The following is a 16,957-nucleotide window of genomic DNA, read 5'->3' as shown; positions in this document are numbered from 1 at the left end:
CTGAATCAACTTCCTCCAATGAAACAATGAGGTATGTTCTCAACCGACAGATTTCCCATGTGCTTTTTCCAATCAGCCGAAATAAATTCTGTACAATGTTTACTAAAATTTTACCACATCTGTGGAGTATATTTGGAAAGGGCCTCAAGCCATAAATTCTCGGCCTTATTTTTGGATGCAGGCCGAAAAGTTATATGCTTGTCAGAGTAGGATTTACAAAAATTAAATAAAATTAAATTTCGCTCCTTTGTTGTTGTATGTACATTGTACATCTACTGTTTGTTGAGATAAAAGCACCCTTTTCATATTTTTTCATAGGTATTTTTACCCGTATATTCTACAATTGACTTTTTCTTCAGTGCGTCATAAGTTAGAGTCAATATTGTTAGAAAACTTATAATTTAATAGTAATTTTTCACTTTTTCAAAAGGAAAATCGTTGCATTAGTACTCTTGCGTTGGTCGGTGATTTAAAATCGGCGTGGGTAAAACTCAACAATTTATTTCTTAATAACTCAAATTTACACGACTGATTCCACACTGATTATGTACAAAATAGTTCCGGATCAACTAGACTGGACTCGACTCGTTAACTGAATAATTCCGACTCCGCTGGAATGGATTTGACTAGACTCAGCTTTTCCCATAGTCTGGACGTCACTTGTTGGTTGAGTCTGAGTCGTTCCCGAAGATGGCCTCTATTTAAACCCCTACTTCGCTTTTAGGCGTTCTGCGATCGAGGTCTTTCTGGAATACTCATCGCGACTTCCGCTTCCAGGCTTTTCTTTAGCGAACGCCACGCGGCCGCCGTCACCGACGATGAGTCACCCATCATCGCTGCACATACTAAAACCCATAGGCGTCGTACCGGCGCGATGTACGGGTTTATTTCTTAACAGTACATTTTTCAGATTTCCCAATAATAATACAAATAAAATTATTCTTGCCCTGAGCTCTAACAAAAGCTTTTGCAACATTAGTACGTGATACTTTAAAAAAAATTGGTCGAAGACTATTTCGACAGAACTTTTCTCGCCCTTGAAGTGTAATCCGACAAATCCAGCTCTTTAAAAATTTTAAATTTTGATTTTTCGATTTTCGTTTCGAAAAAACCGATCTAAAGTAAAAACTAGCGGCATAAATAACACCCCCGCAGCCTGTGCGCCGTACGGATAATCTAAAATATCTTTAAGACTCTTCACTAACAGGATAAAATGTTCTTCAGCACTAGGTAATAGCAATCTGAAGCTCAAGTGTTTATTTATGTTTATACATCGAGAGAATGTCATTGGATGAGTTTGCCTTCTCAAAACAGAGGACTAAAATTATTAATTAAACCACAATTGAACAAAATATTCAGAATATTTTAATTCTTATTTCATCATTATTACATGATCTTTTCCGGGTTGGAACCGTGTAAAGTGAGTTTTTGGGCTCAACGTTTCGCACACCTTCGTAAGTGGCATCTTCAGGAGCAGGGTTAAGAATAAGGCAAAAGAGCACGTTAAGTCAGTACGTCAACCATACCAGAGGCGAAACCATAGACGAAACTCTTTTGACGGGAAGAATTTAGTTACGGCCTATTTATACACGTGGTGGGGGAAACCGTCATGGTTGAAGCTAATTGGCCTCTAGGAAATGAATGGGAGATATGCAGTCGATACGAGATAAATAAGCCGTAACAAAATTCTTCCCGTCAAAAGAGTTTCGCCTATGGTATGGTTGACATACTGAGTCACCGTGCTCTTTTGCCTTATTCTTAACCCTGCTCCTGCACTTACGAAAGTGTGCGAAACGTTGACCCCCAAAAACTCAATTTACACGCTTCCAACCCGGAAAACGATCATGTATTGATTCCGACCGTGGAAGCCTCCGAAATTATCATTAATATATAAAGACGTGCATGTTCTCACATTTTCGAGAAGATGGGGTGATTCGTTCTTAATTTGGCCAATATAAAATTTGTTAGGACGCCATAAACATAGATAATACACAATGCCAGAGAAAAAGAGAAAAAAAAAAGGAAAAAACGGAAGGCCAAGCTTGGAATCGAACGCTCGACGTCCGGTTCTCATTCTTCAGCCTTAACTACTAGAGCACGACCGGGATGCTTATGCTAATGGTAAGCTACTATTATACCGTGCTATATGTTTTTGCAAAAATTTGGACGGTTAGGGAAAAACTCAAAGCGGATTCGTATACCTACCCACTTGTAGGAGTATATACTGATACTGATTTAACTGTTATACAACAATATGTTGTATAACAGTTAAATCAAATAAAGATAGAATTCTTTGAAATTATGTCATCAAATCGTTGGTGGGGATGATTAGCTAAACTGTGGTTAACATTTAACTTTGTACGTGATATTTTTAATATACCTTACATACGATATTTGACAGCAATCGGTCCAGCAGTTTCGGAGATTACGGATCTATTAAAATGGATACAGACACCAGACAGACAGACAGACGGAAACGTGGAAAACTTTGTTTTCATTTTTATTACTTGGCAATAGATCATGTACAACATTAATTTTTTTAACTAAAATACATCGAATTACAAAGTCGAAACAAGTCGCAGATTTCTCTAGAATGAATTTGGAAAATACTAGGAATACATATTAATGATATAATATAAAATGTACAATTATTAACAAACAGATTCCGAAAAATGTAAAATGTAAATCCAAATGGATAGTGTCAGTACAAGGTACGATATCCCCACTGGGTATTTCTTTCACAACTTTTTCCCGACAACATTTGGTATATAAGTTATCAATTATCAACAGCTGCAAGTCCCTCGAGATCGTTTGTAACACACACGTAATTTTTCGCTACCACCTTAACCTTCCATAAATCAGAAACGTCAGCATTCCCCACCCTGTGGGATACGTGAAACAACACAAAGAAGAAAATTGTGTTAGTGAAAGATCGCCTAATTTAATTTGTAACCTTCGCGTAACAAGTTAAAGAAAATCAAGATAAATTTTTATTTTCGGACGGGGATCTCCCTTGTTTACCGTTTCGTTGGCAGGTGGAAAATCTCTGTTTTGCCGGAATCGTCGGAGCTTCCGGTCCATGAGCCGAAAAGGATAATTCGCAGTTTTAAAGCGGGGAGTTACCGGGCACCAAATGGCTTCCTTCCTAAACGAAGTCACCATTGTCGTTGCTTGCTGGTTCGGATGGTGGATGGCGGATGAGAGTTATCGTGCAGTTGTTGCTCGCAGCTTATCCGAAGGATAAACCGCGTCGATTTTCCCCCATAACACTCTAATGACCGGGAGTTCATCAAGTTCACATCGCCATCCTACTGCAGTGCATTCGGGTTAAGCGCCGGTTTATTGCAGGCAGAAATGCCTGCAAATAAACGCTGCGGGGAATATACTTGACTTGAGGTACGTGAGAATTTGCGACTATTCGTGTGTACAGCGACGTAAAAGTTAGCGAAACGATTAAAATAATGCTGCTGTACGTATTTACTGTCGCATTTAGTTGTACAATATATTTTTTCTACGATCGTGTTAAAAATCCGCTATCATATTATTCAAATGAATGTCGTAACGAGAATAATAATTTTTAAGAACACTTTATTGGACCTCTTTTGACATGTTTATGTGATATTTTTTAATGTACCTAATAAGAAAACTGTCATTAATTGCACGCAGAAAGCAATTTAATTAGTATGCAAACTTGTGAAGAAAATCGTAAGCATTTAGGTAGTTATAATATCGCAAGTACTTTTTGACTAAATTTTGAATTCTAAGATACCAAAAGCAACTTTGTGTCACCCGTTTGATTCACTTTAAGCTTCAAACTCGTGAAAAAACTATTCCTTTGCGTTGTTAACTGTTCCGCTTTTCTGTAATTCCTCCAAAAGGTACTCCATGGTAGAAATAAGAACTTGCTTTCCATAACTTACAGTTTTCAGTTATTTATTTTTCTGCTTCCCAAGCGTAAGTTAAAAAAGTATTGTAACAGAGTACATTTGACGAATGGCTGATTTCATCCTTCGTCGACGTTTCGTAATTCCTAGAATATGAAAAAGTAGTACCTCTTTTTCCGTCACTCTGTCATCTATCTGACTGTCTGTGAAAACAGGAGGATTATAACTTTGAAACGTTTTACCACTTATACAATTCGAAAAGTCGTCCTAATTTCCATCTGTCTATCTGGCTGTCTGCCTGTCGGTTGGCGATTTTATAAGATACGTAATTTCCAAAACTACTGGAGCGATTGCTGTGGAATTTTAGAAGTACTGTTTGATCACCACGTGAATGAATACACTCTACTCAAAATTTATTTGTTTTCTTCTGAGCAACAATGTGATGACGTTATCGCAAAATGTTACAAAATAAATTGTAAAATGTGTAGAATTTGGAACAAAACAGAATTGCCTAACAAAGTTTTACAATTTATCCTAGAAATTATTAAATCACTCAATTACTCTGAAATTTAGCACATATAACATCTTCATCTCCAACAAAATTTTGATGACGTCGACTTAAAAATTTGTTAAATAAATCATATCTAAAGTCCACTCATTTTTTTATAAAAGTTTCTCGTCAAAAACTTGTATTATTTAGGGGCGAAGCAATTACTAGTCGTTAGATTAACTTATGTAAAATAATTCTTTCTCCTAACATCTAAGTTTTTATACAGGAACTTTAGGATCTGGTTAACTTAACCTTTGACATTTGCTAATGGCAGCAAACACTTTTATATTTGTTAAACAAAAAGTCACTAATACCTAATACTCTGTATGATTCAGTAGGTACATTATCCACAATATGCCGGTTATTAGGAAGTATTGTAATAGGATGCAACAGACCAATGGCTACTTTTATGTTTTCTCGATGTTTCATGATCCGGCTGTGTTAATTTTTATTAGACAGATAATTTCCGAAATTACCGGACCAATCGTTTTCAAATTTATATGCGTATAGATATAAAACGCTAACCAAAATTTGTCTAATCATCCCCACCAACAATTTGATGACATCACCTCAAAATTTTTCACCATAAATACTATTTAAATTTTGTAAAATAACATACTCCTGTACTTGTGGCTTATGAATCCGTGTTTATTATTATTATTATTATAATTTTTATTGTTTAATCATTCCAATAGTAAAGTTGTACTTTAAATACATAATGCGGAAAATTGAAATATGGACCATGAATCAGTGCTGGAGCGTTCGCTTTACATTTGAAAGACCCCGGTTTCGATCTCCTGCATCTCCAGTTTTTTCTTCCCGAGCGTAAGCTCAAGAAATATTGTAATAGCGTCCATTCAGCCACTTCTCATGTGTTCTCGACGTTTCATGACCCCAAGAGTATGAAAAATAGTTCTTCCATTTCTGTCTCTCTGTCTGTCGTTTGTCGTAGGTCTGTGTCAATTTTTATTAGACAGGTAATCTCCCGAAATTACTGGAGCGATTATTATCAAATTTTACATATTTCAAGAATATTGTGCAGATGTCGGCCCGTCTGGGCTCGATTCTCATCCTGGTCGAATGTTTTTTTTACACTGTGTCTGGTATTACCTATACTTTTTTGCTTGCGGCGATTATTAATGTGTAAATAAATAAATAATAAAATAAATAAAATTTTGCAAAATCAAACTTTATAATTTTTCGAAAAAGCTGGATTTGTTCGATTGTGTTTAAGGAGCTAGGGAAGTTCTGTCAAAGTAACTTTGGACCAGTTTTTTAATGCTCTAATCCTAATGAATTAATGATGATTCTATATAGGTGTTTTTTGTAGGTTTTGAAGTACTAATCTACAAGATCTATTATTTCGACATTATACATATAAAACTTCTTTTTTTGTGCTTTTAGAATCAAGCTATAATGAATAAATAAAAGATTGGTCGACGTTTATGTCGCCAGAACTTTCTTCGCACCTAAAGTACAAGTCCAGCAAATCCCACTTCTTTGAAAAATTATAAAATTAGATTTTGCGTTGTTTGTTTTGTGATAACCTCTATAAAGTAAAAACCAGAGGCATAAATAGCACCAAAATTCGAAGAAGACGCCGCACAAGTACGGGCAATGTAAAATATTTTTAAAGGAGATGACCAACGGGAAAAAAAATCCCTCTCTGCAATAATAACACGCTTATTAACTTCAAGTGTTTATGTTTATACATCTGAAGAATGTCACGTAGAAATTTGTTTGATTTGAATGAGTTTGTTGCCGTAAAACAAAGGACAAAAATTATTAATTAAGACACAATCGAACAAAATGTTCCTAATGTTATTATTATAATTCTTATTTTATCATTATTAATTAAAGATGCGTATTCTCACATTCTCGAGAAGATAAAATGACTGGTTCTTAATTTGATCAATAAAAAAATTAGGGAGTGAAGGATTTTATTAAATTTATTTTATCTAAAGAAAAAGAAAAATCTGTCATCCGCGAACTCCAATCGGTAGACCCTAGATAACTCGATTTTGTGCTCTGTTCATAAAAAAAGACAGATTAAACAATAAACAAATATTATAATAATAATAAACAAAATCCAGATAGATCTGTAAAGCATAAGTACAGGAATATATTATTTCATACAATTTTCGTAATGTTAATTATGCAGTATAATGAGCGAATGTCATCAAATTGTTAGTGGGGATGATTTATCAAATTCTACCATCTACATGATATTCCTTATATGTATATATGTTACAGTCAAAGCGTACATTTCAGCGAATGTATACACTGACTAGTCAATGTATACATTGACGTACGGTTTTAGCCAAAGTATTGACTGCACATGGAAATGGATACTTTTACTAGTAAATGTATACATTCACTAGACAGTGTATGCATTTACTGCAGTCTGTTAGTCAAAGCTTCAATAAAAAGAAATACTTAAATATCACAATTGAGGAGCTCAGAGAAGAAGTAGTACAAGTGACATTTTTATTAAAAATGAGTTAAGCGCTGAACAGTATATTCATTAATGCTTATGGAGAAATAGAAATAACATAAAAAGTTAAACTTTCTATGTTGTTCTCTAAACCTGTACAGATAAGATAGGATAAATGAAAAAACTTCCAGGAATTACTCCCACATGTAGCTAGTTTTTTTTAAGTTTGCAGATGATAATAAATTAATAAAAGAAAGGGTTAGCATGTCGAAATCGATAACGAAGAAGACAACAAACTTTGTTTTTATTGCAGTTTTATCCATTGTAGATAATATTAAACTAACACTTAATATGTACTACACACCACACAAAAACAATAAATCACAATATATACGTTGACTAGTTAATAAAGCTTACACATCGTCCATTGTGAACACATTTACTGAGCAAATCAGTCAATGCATACATTGGCTAGTCAGTGTATACATTGACGGAATGAACACTTTGACTGTAACATATATAAATACAAAATTTGACAACAATCGGTTCAGTACTTTCGGAGATTACGTGTCTTATAAAAATCGACACAGACGCCAGCCAGGCAGATAGACGGAAACGGGAAATTACTGTTTTCGCAGGGCTAGTGGAACGTCAAGAAAACATAAAACTGGCAAGTCGCCCGATGGACTCAGCTTACGCTCGGGGATTAAAGGTACATACAGAAATACTGCTAACATATGAGCATCAAAATTACGATACAGTTGCTAAAATGTGGCCCTTTTTTATATTTTTATTGCAGAAATTATCAGAAGGCCTCAGTAGTATTTATTGGACATTACTGAGGTTAGCTAGCCATTTTCTAATCGAGTTTACTAAAAATAATCACTTACGTTCAATTGTACCTAAATGTGTCTAGACCGAACGAGAGCCAGGGGAATGAGCAGTCGGGTCAGTAATAGAAGCTATAAACATATGAGGCGTATACTTTTAACTTAATCCACAAAAGACGAACGTAGGTAGGTAGATAAAACGAGAAATAAAATAGGACTCAAGCTGTACTGAAGTGAATACCGTACACTAAAGTAAATAATAAATAAATACCGATAATTGGAATTGGAATTGGAATTCACAGCTAGTCAACCCTATCCATTATCCTATATCATTTTTAAACAGTTTTTAAGAGAAAGGGAAGATTTATGTAACTTCATGGTTGTACTGAGAAGATAATTTCTAAAACTACTAAACTGTTTAGGTACTTTGAAATTTTAAAGGAATTTTGAGGCTATCACAGAAAGTAGACGCCAATCAAAATGTGTCTCTATGCTCACAAAAAAATGATGACGTTATCTCAAGATATTCGTAATAGCTGACTTTAAAAAAGATAATCTACTTCTTTGCCTGCTTATAAAAAAGTATTAAGTTTGAAAAAACTACAATCCATGCTGTATTCACGATAATTTAGAAGTGGGAGAAGTTCCTAGTAAACAAATGTGCAGACAGACATTACTGTTTTTGGCGTATGTGTAGATTGCCGTGAAGTAGGTCACAAGCACTTAAAATTTTAAAAATGTATATCCCCAAAGTTTTAACGACAAAATGGTCCCCATTATTAAAATGTGCATAACGCCTTCGGATGCTAGCGTGGAATTTAAAACAGCAATGTGTCGTATACTGCCCACTTGTGTCTGCAGATGACATCTTTAGTTTTTGGCAAAGGCCATTAAAGGAGTTAAACGCAGGGCAATAACGAGCCTCGAATTCTGGGTAGTTTAGCACAGAATGTGACACTGTTTCGTAATTGAATCGCAAGTTTTACAGTCAAGTTTATTAACGTAATTACCACAGTTCTAGCCTGTTAATAGTCGTCAAATGAGCAGTTCCCATAAAAACTTTATTAACAAATTTTACGGCATAAATCGATGAAGCTGTTAAGGTTTTAGACGTTATTTAATGCATTTTCGATAAAGAATTTTCGGAATTGGGTGGGAAATGGGAAGAACCAATAAAAAACGTGGAGATCGTATCGGAAAAGTTTTAATTTGAACAAACAGGTTTTAAAAACGGATTGAGTAATTACCCAAATTTATTGACTTTGAAACGGAGAACAATGACGTTAATTAAACTTAATCATTTTTAGCTAGATAGGCACAAAGTAATCATTTGGCTAACACAAAAGGTGTCCTTTTTATTGATTGACTTCCGCACATAGTTGACATCGTTTTTCATTAAATATTTAATGGGAAACACGATGAAACCGTCAATCAAGTGGTTACGCCGTTCATTTTTCACTACTGATTAATTTTTAATCTTCAATCGCACAAAGACACTTTCACAGTACGGTAACCCCAAATAGCGCCGTCTCCCTTATTGTGGATATTAAAAGCTCCACAAGTTTTTATTGAACACCTTGTAATCAACAAATAAGCGCAGATATCGACCAGACCTACAAAACTTTCAAACAGAACTAGTTACAAGTTAATTAAAACGAAAAAACATCCGCAATATCTTTGACCTCGTGGACGTAACAAACATTTTATTGGATCAACCCCTTTACATTAAAAAAAAATTTTTATACCGTCGCATCCCTTGCAGCATTAAGTTTATATTTTTATTGGATGAATCCTATTTGTCCTTTTTCATGCACTAAAATATGAAACCGAAGTAGTCAAAGCCGAGTATTGGTTTCGCAGTTTGCACATTGGATATCAAAGAGACGACTAGATGTTTTTATGGTTTGTATCTGTCACTAATTTTGCCCCAAGCATCATTACTGATCAACTAGAGTTTGCGTGAACCGATAGAATTTTATTGGTTATTTGAAAGTTTTTGAGGAGAGAAGATCGGCATTTGGGTGGAATCTCAAAGGCAGTCGATCGAAAAATTTATATATCCTTAAATTCTTTGTTTGCGTGCTTAGTCCTTATTACATCATACCCGATGTTCGGGTAGGCACATTTCCGGGGAAATATGGGAAGTTCAGGTGCTTTATTTTTTCGCTATCGATTTATGAAGAAATGAACAAGATCTTAAAATTTATGGCTTTGAAGGGCCTTAAACATCTGTTTTTCTACTACCGTCTGCGTAAACGCGAATGGAATGGGAAACGAAACATATGTTGATCCTTGGTTGCGTGGTTGCTAGAAGCACGGGTAAGACTTACGTGGCGAGGTGGTGAATTATTTATAAATAATAAGTAAGTATTAATGTTTTCATTATTATTATATCTAGTACTATACATACGGATTCGGGTTCAACGTGTCATAATAGAAACGTACCATTCCTTCAAAAATATAAACTATAAGCATTGCCCGTAGTTTTTAAGTTACGTTTGAAAGAGGACACGCACCCCTTAAAAATTTCATCAAACAAAATTGAATTTTACTGTAAACATTTTTTGAGTAATAAAAAGCGGGCATTTTCCTTTGAAATGGTTAACGGTGTTTATAAGAGTCCATACGGCATTCCACGTATCGGCACTAAACCCATAATAAAAAAATATATCGGCAAAGATGTCACCCCTAGCGCACTATTAATTTTCAAGCAGTAATGTTTACAAAAGTTGTAGTACCTTTAGAGAATTACACAAGGAGGTCAAGTAAGCCCTAGAGAAATCAATTTTCATACCACACTAGAGAAGATGCCTATGTTAGGGGCTCTCATAGGCGAAGAACAAATGCCGGCATGGTCTACAACTTACTCAATACACCAAGGAATATGTTAGAAATAATTTTAACCACAAGAATCTGCGTTTAATTTCCTATACCCTGTGCAGCTATAGATTGAAGTTTACTACACATATTAAGACAAAAAGGAAAAATATAGCCCCGCCCACCCGCCCTATCTCAATTGTGGTGATTTTTTTTATTCATCGTGAGCCAAGGGGGGCGGAGCTTAACTGCAAAATCCTTATTTCTTTACGAAAAATTAACAACATGTTTTTGAGTATCGTGTTGTTCAGAGAATACTATGTATATTAAGAAAAAAATAAAGCCAAAAATGAGTCCCCACCCATACCCGCCCAATCTCAACTCTCAATTGTGATGAATTTTTCATTCGTTGTCAGATCGAGGGGCGGGGTTTAATTGCATGATTTATATTTTGCCTGTTTTACATAGTTTTCTTTGAACACACGATACTCAAAAACGTGTTTTTAATTCCTTGTAAAAAAAAATGAATTTTGCAGTTAAACTCCGCCCTCTTGGTCCACTGCGAATAAAAAAATCATTACAATTGAGATGAGGCGGGTGGGCGGGCATACATTTTGCCTTTTTGTTTTAATATGTGTAGACTTCTTTTCACTTCATGGAACTTAAAACATGTTTAAAATGGAAAGTTTGTATAAGGAAATATCAAATATCACCTTGCAAAAATGTACCATTTTAACCATGCTTTAAGTTTCATGTTGTGAGAAGATGGCTATGTATATTAAAAAAAAAGAGGCAAAATATAATATATTTTTGTATATATACAGACACATTACGATTTGATGTGAAAAACGTGTACAAAAATTATAACTGTCCTTAATTGAGCAAATATGATACATCGATTATTATTATTTGTTATACGTATTGTATGCTTGTGCCAAATTACAAATCATGAATTTGGTATAGTGATAAAAGTGTAAAAAACAAAGAAGACTGCAGCGGTTTCAAATTTTTAATACCCAAATTTTGTACTGGTTGTGAAATTATTCAAACAAATTTCAGATATAGCACAATGATAAGACGAATTTCATGACGTCTCTCTGTAACCAAATCACATCATAACAATTCTTCATTAGAACTTTAAAAAATTGGTGCAAGGTTACTTCGACAGAACTTCCCTCGGCCTTGAAGTACAGTCCAACAAATCATTCTTCTTTGAAAAATTATATTTACAATTTTTTTTAATAACCATTATATCGTAAAAGGCAGTGGTGTAAATGACACCTCGAACCCCATACGCCGCGGGGGCGCAAATTCCAAGGGGGTGCCGTCCGCAGACATACGGACAATATAAAATATATTCAAAGCAAATAACCAAGTATTATTATACATACTTAACTTCGATTGTTTATGTTTATACATTTAAAGACTGTATTAGAAAATTATTAATTAAACCACAGTGGAACAAAATGTTTTGAATATTATAATTCTTATTTCATCATTATTACATAAAAACGTGCGTATTCTTCACATTTTCGAGAAGATGGGGTAACTCGTTCTTAATTTGACCAATAAAAAATTTGTGATGACGTCATCAATATGGGTAATTCTAGTCACAGCACAAAAGAAAAGTAGTTATAGCGTTATAGTAATGCAAGAAAAAAAAAGTAAAGAGCCAAGTTCGGCATCGAACCTACAATCGCAGTACCGCTGGTCGTCGTTCTCTCCGATACACCCACTGCGCCACGGAGACGTATAAACCGTGTTGGGAATAAAACGTTATTATACCTTGCAAATGTTTTTGCGAAAATTTGAACGTTTAGCGAAAAAACTGAAAGCGGATTTGTACACTACAAGTATACCATTCATTGAAATGACGTCATCAAATTGTTGGTGGAGATGATTAGCCAAATTTTGGTTAGCATTTAACCATTTACATGATATTTCTAATACATATGCAAAATTTGACAACAATCGGTCAAGCAGTTTCAGAGAATACGCTCGGGAAGTAAAAATTGGTCTAAAGTCATTTAGACAGAATTTTCCTCGCCCCTGAAATATAGACGAACAAATACAGATTCTTCGAAAAGTTATAAAATTTCATTTTGCAAGTTTAATTTTTTTATTATAACCTATATAAATTAAAATAAAGATATATGTGTACTTTTAAAGTATGGTAAAGAATCATGAGATATGTAGTTATGTTTCATGTGAGTTTTTCCATAAAATTTTGTGACGACTTCATCAACAGTTGATAAAGGATAGATATATCAGTTGAATAGGTGCAATGTAATACCAATAATAACGGTATTGTATACTCAAATTTTCAAAGAAAGGGGGTGAGTGGTTCTTAATTTGATCAATAAAATAATAAATAAATTGCTTCATTCATTTTTTTTTAGTCACCCTATATAAGTAATTTGATTGCATTGATAAATGACAGTCAGATAAATATTCATAATATTTTATATATTTTAGATATAATTTATTCGGCAAAATTTGTAGGTGACGTCATCAATTTTTGGAAGAAGATAAACGGATAAATGTAAATAATAACTTACAATGCTTATGATGCAAGATTTCACTGCATTCAGTATAACAAATTTCAAAGTTAAATTGCAAAATATTGTTATTCAATTTAGATTTTTTTTCCGAAAATTTGGATATCTAGGTAAGAATTCAACACCGATTCATAAACTATAATTGCAGGAGTATCTTAATCTATAAAATTTAAGTTACATTTACTATTGTAAATTTTGGAGATGACGCCATCCCATTGTTGATGGCAATGATTAGTCAAATTTTTATTAACGTTTTACCATCTACACATAAAATTTGGCGACAATCGTTCAGTAGTTTCGGAGATTATCTGTCTAATAAAAATTGACACATACGAAAAACAGACGGAAACGCGAGACCTACTTTTTCGTACTCAAAGAGTCATCAAACGTCGAGAAAACATGAAAGTAGCCATTCGTCGGATCGACCTTAAAAAGTCACATTCTGGTATTTTTGTTTAGACTATTCTGCTTTCAGGACCGGAACAAGGGTAAGATTAGAATGGCACTCGCTTGAAATGAAAATTAAGAGAGTCATTAAATCATCAAAAATAAAAATATTGTAGGTGTTCCATTTTCCAGGAACGTTACAAATATTATACTATAGATTCTCCTCTCGTATCTTTCTTGTGTGTATTTAAGTTTATTATACCTAAAAACCGAGTCTCTAGGGTATCGTCAATGGTTTAAGAATTCAACAAAAAACACATGTACATACGTTAACAAAATATACACTGGAAGATCTACATCACTCACTTTCCTCTTCCCTGAACAATTAATTAATGACCAGGTTTTAATATTTACGGATTACTTTCATATTCATCCCTGAGATGATTGTTTATTTTGTGTATTTTCTACCGGGCATAACCTTACTTATGTTATCTCGTGTGGATATAACTTGTGAAATATTAATGACTGATTTATAATGAATAACATTAATAACGAACTCCCTTCATTGTTTGACGTTATAGTTACCCCAAGGTAATTGCCCATCCCATTTTTTTACCCTTTTTCTCGATTATTTATCTGAAGCGAGTTCTAAGCTCAAAGCTGCTTCCGACTGCTACACCTGAAATGTCGGCGTGTTGTCCCACAATAAAACGTTTCTCCAACGTCTGATTATAATTTGCTGTTTAAAATGTCCATATAACTATTATTATTAATAAACAATTTGACATCTAATTTTGTTAATATAACTAGACGTAATAAATACGTATTTAAATTAGTAATTCTGAAAACTATATACGGATCCTCACGGAGAAGTCTAAAAAAACAAAGAAAAGACGTTTTATTTTTTCTGTAATTGTTTTTCTCCCCAACTCATGAAAATTTCATATTTTTTTTCATTAGCGAAAAAGAAAATAGAAAAAGCTTTCCACTTGAAACTAAAAACATTAACGATAATGGACTTTCAATATTTCAGTTTATTATATCCGCGGAATTTTGTATGAATCATCCTGTACCTCGTGTTACAATTTAAAGAATATTTATTACAAAGTGTGTAACACAAAAATATGTACCAATTTGAACCTCGTCACTTTCAGTTTTCATTTTAATTTCGAGTTTTGTGCGCTTCAATCCACCTAAATTTATTCCTAGGCATAATTGCTTATCTGCAATGACAAAACACTGCTTGAAATTTGATTTCACACTCAAGAATTGAAAATTAAACGCATCTTCCTGCCAATGTATATTAACATAATAATGATACGATTCGTCGTCAAAAATGCTGTTAAACGAGTTTCAATTTAAACGCGCGATTGATTTGTACAAATCTGTTCAAACTTGAAAATGTTAAATTCCTGTTAATGTCAAAACACCTTGACGTAGGTACGGAGATATACGAAAACAGTCCGCCAAGTTGAACAAAGAATTATCGACCAGGCAGCCACTGGACCACCTATGAAACGAGTTCACTGAAAGGCTAATTTAGAGAGTTTGTGGTGGCATATAAACCGGGATATGGAAGGCTTGAGACGTGTGGTATTCATAGACGAGTCCAGGTTTTTTTGTGAACTAATAGCAGTTGAGTTACCCGAGAGAAAGCCAGAGACTGATTTTCTCGGTGTAAGCTTCAGTAATAAAGTTTCTTTGTACAACAGAAGGTGTTTTCTATTTCACAATTTTGCGGTGAAGTGTAGTAACAAACTATTCTGATTACCCATTTGCACACTCTAAGCCAGTGGAAGCCGACCATCAAGCTTTTTGATTAATCACCGTAATCCATTTACTTCAGATTTGCAGTTTATTACAGCAGTTCTCGTATTGCAACAACAGACTCCCATTTTGTACCCTCCTTAACTAAAATGTAGACTCGGCCAACCAGGCGTCGACATTCACGTCCGACATGACATGGATGGTCCTCCAGGGTCCGCAGCCATCCTTCACTTACAGTTTCTTGTTAATGAAGGAGCGTTAGTTTCCGCAACGGCAGATGATGTTCTCCACCTCTGGAATTTCAGGCAGAAAGTTCCTCAGATTGTTCAGAGCCTCAAGTTTCAAAAGGAGAAGTGAGTATTAATTATTTATATTTTCATTAAGTGCTGATTTTTTACGTGGAGAGCTGGGACACTCCAGGAGATTAAAATTTTCGACGTGAATGGATTGTTTAAATAGTTTTTACTTATACACTTTATTTCCGCTTTGGGACTGTCGAAACGACGCAGTTCGAAATGCAAGGTCTCGAATTTTTTACGTTTGGGAATAGAAGCAACACGTTAGGGATCAATGAGAAACGTAGCAAGACTATACAGCGCTCAGAACGTTTGTGGCGGCGGCTGAAATTTGTAGTGTATTAAATGCTACTGAAGACACTGAGATTCCCAAAACAACCATTCTTCTGGTTGCGTAGAATTCTCAGTTGACATGTTTCACTCAACTGACTGACGATAAATGCTAACAGACGTCATCCTGCATCATACCACAATAACAAAATATAACTTGAACTTAAACCAAGAAACAGGTTATACTATGTATACATTAATAAATAATTAACTGTACAATTTGGCAACAGCGCAGAAACTGAAAACTATCTAACTAAAGATAGTATGTTATACAGAAAATAGTAATATATGATGTAATATATATCTACTGAAACAGTACAGTGTGCATTATCAGTTTGGTAATTATCGCAGTTTAATTACTATTTTTAAGTTACGTAATGCCAGCAACTTTTAATCTTATCTGTCCTGGAACCTTCGTTTTATAAAACTTCTATATGGGGGCAAAACTTTTAATACACGACTTAATTGCACATTTTCGAACAACCTAAAATAAGTTATGGTTAATAATCCCAGATATTCAAAGGCACTCTCGTTTTTAAGACGGTCTGGCCCATTTAAAGTTTTAATGAGACTGCTGTGCAACGCTAATGTCTTCTTTATATGGCCTTTAGAATTCCCATTCGACTGTGTTCGTAAGAGCTTTTCTTTGCAAAATATCCTGAAAAACACCAATTTGTAAATACCGATACTTTTGTTTGAGATTTTATGGCATTTATAGTGATTAATTCTATTGAAAGGATCTTCGTGATAATGCCTGGAGGGGCTTTGAACGTCTCCCTCATCGCAGCTAATCGAAATTTAATCTTTCGCTTACAATAATAATTTCACTTTAAGCCTTCGACAATAAATTAAAAGGAATTATCCCGTGCTTTCTATATGGGAAATGATTTTAACGCGAAGCCTACACCTACCACTAAATCCGAAAATTCAACTCAGATTTAATTTACATTTAAATTTTACGTCATAAATTGAAGACATGTAAACTTGAGCAATTACTTGGAAGTTTTAATTGCTCGAAAAAGTGTTAGTGCTGAAAAGCAATTTTATTACAGCGCACAGCTGTCATATATTTTAAAGTCTTTATGCAAGTAGTTCGCAGCGTCT

At 34.3% G+C, this 16,957-nt stretch overlaps 1 protein-coding gene across 3 annotated transcripts in view; it reads left to right on the top strand.

Moving 5' to 3' along the window:
- Nucleotides 1-16,957, top strand: part of LOC135126960 (syntaxin-binding protein 5) — a 220,811-nt gene that overhangs the window by 179,125 nt on the left and 24,729 nt on the right. For all 3 annotated transcript variants that reach the window (XM_064053219.1, XM_064053220.1, XM_064053221.1), the window contains exon 3: nt 15,383-15,580. In XM_064053219.1, the coding sequence (XP_063909289.1) occupies nt 15,383-15,580 (198 nt within the window). The remainder of the gene's footprint in view (nt 1-15,382; nt 15,581-16,957) is intronic.

The sequence above is a fragment of the Zophobas morio genome, unplaced genomic scaffold (genome assembly GCF_036711695.1).
Source record: "Zophobas morio isolate AGI-343-1 ecotype UQ-CSIRO unplaced genomic scaffold, CSIRO_AGI_Zmor_V1 ptg000011l, whole genome shotgun sequence".
In the NCBI taxonomy this organism is placed as follows: Eukaryota; Metazoa; Arthropoda; class Insecta; order Coleoptera; family Tenebrionidae; genus Zophobas; species Zophobas morio.
Note: the sequence above shows the minus strand (reverse complement) of the source record. Positions and strands in the feature narration are given on the sequence as shown.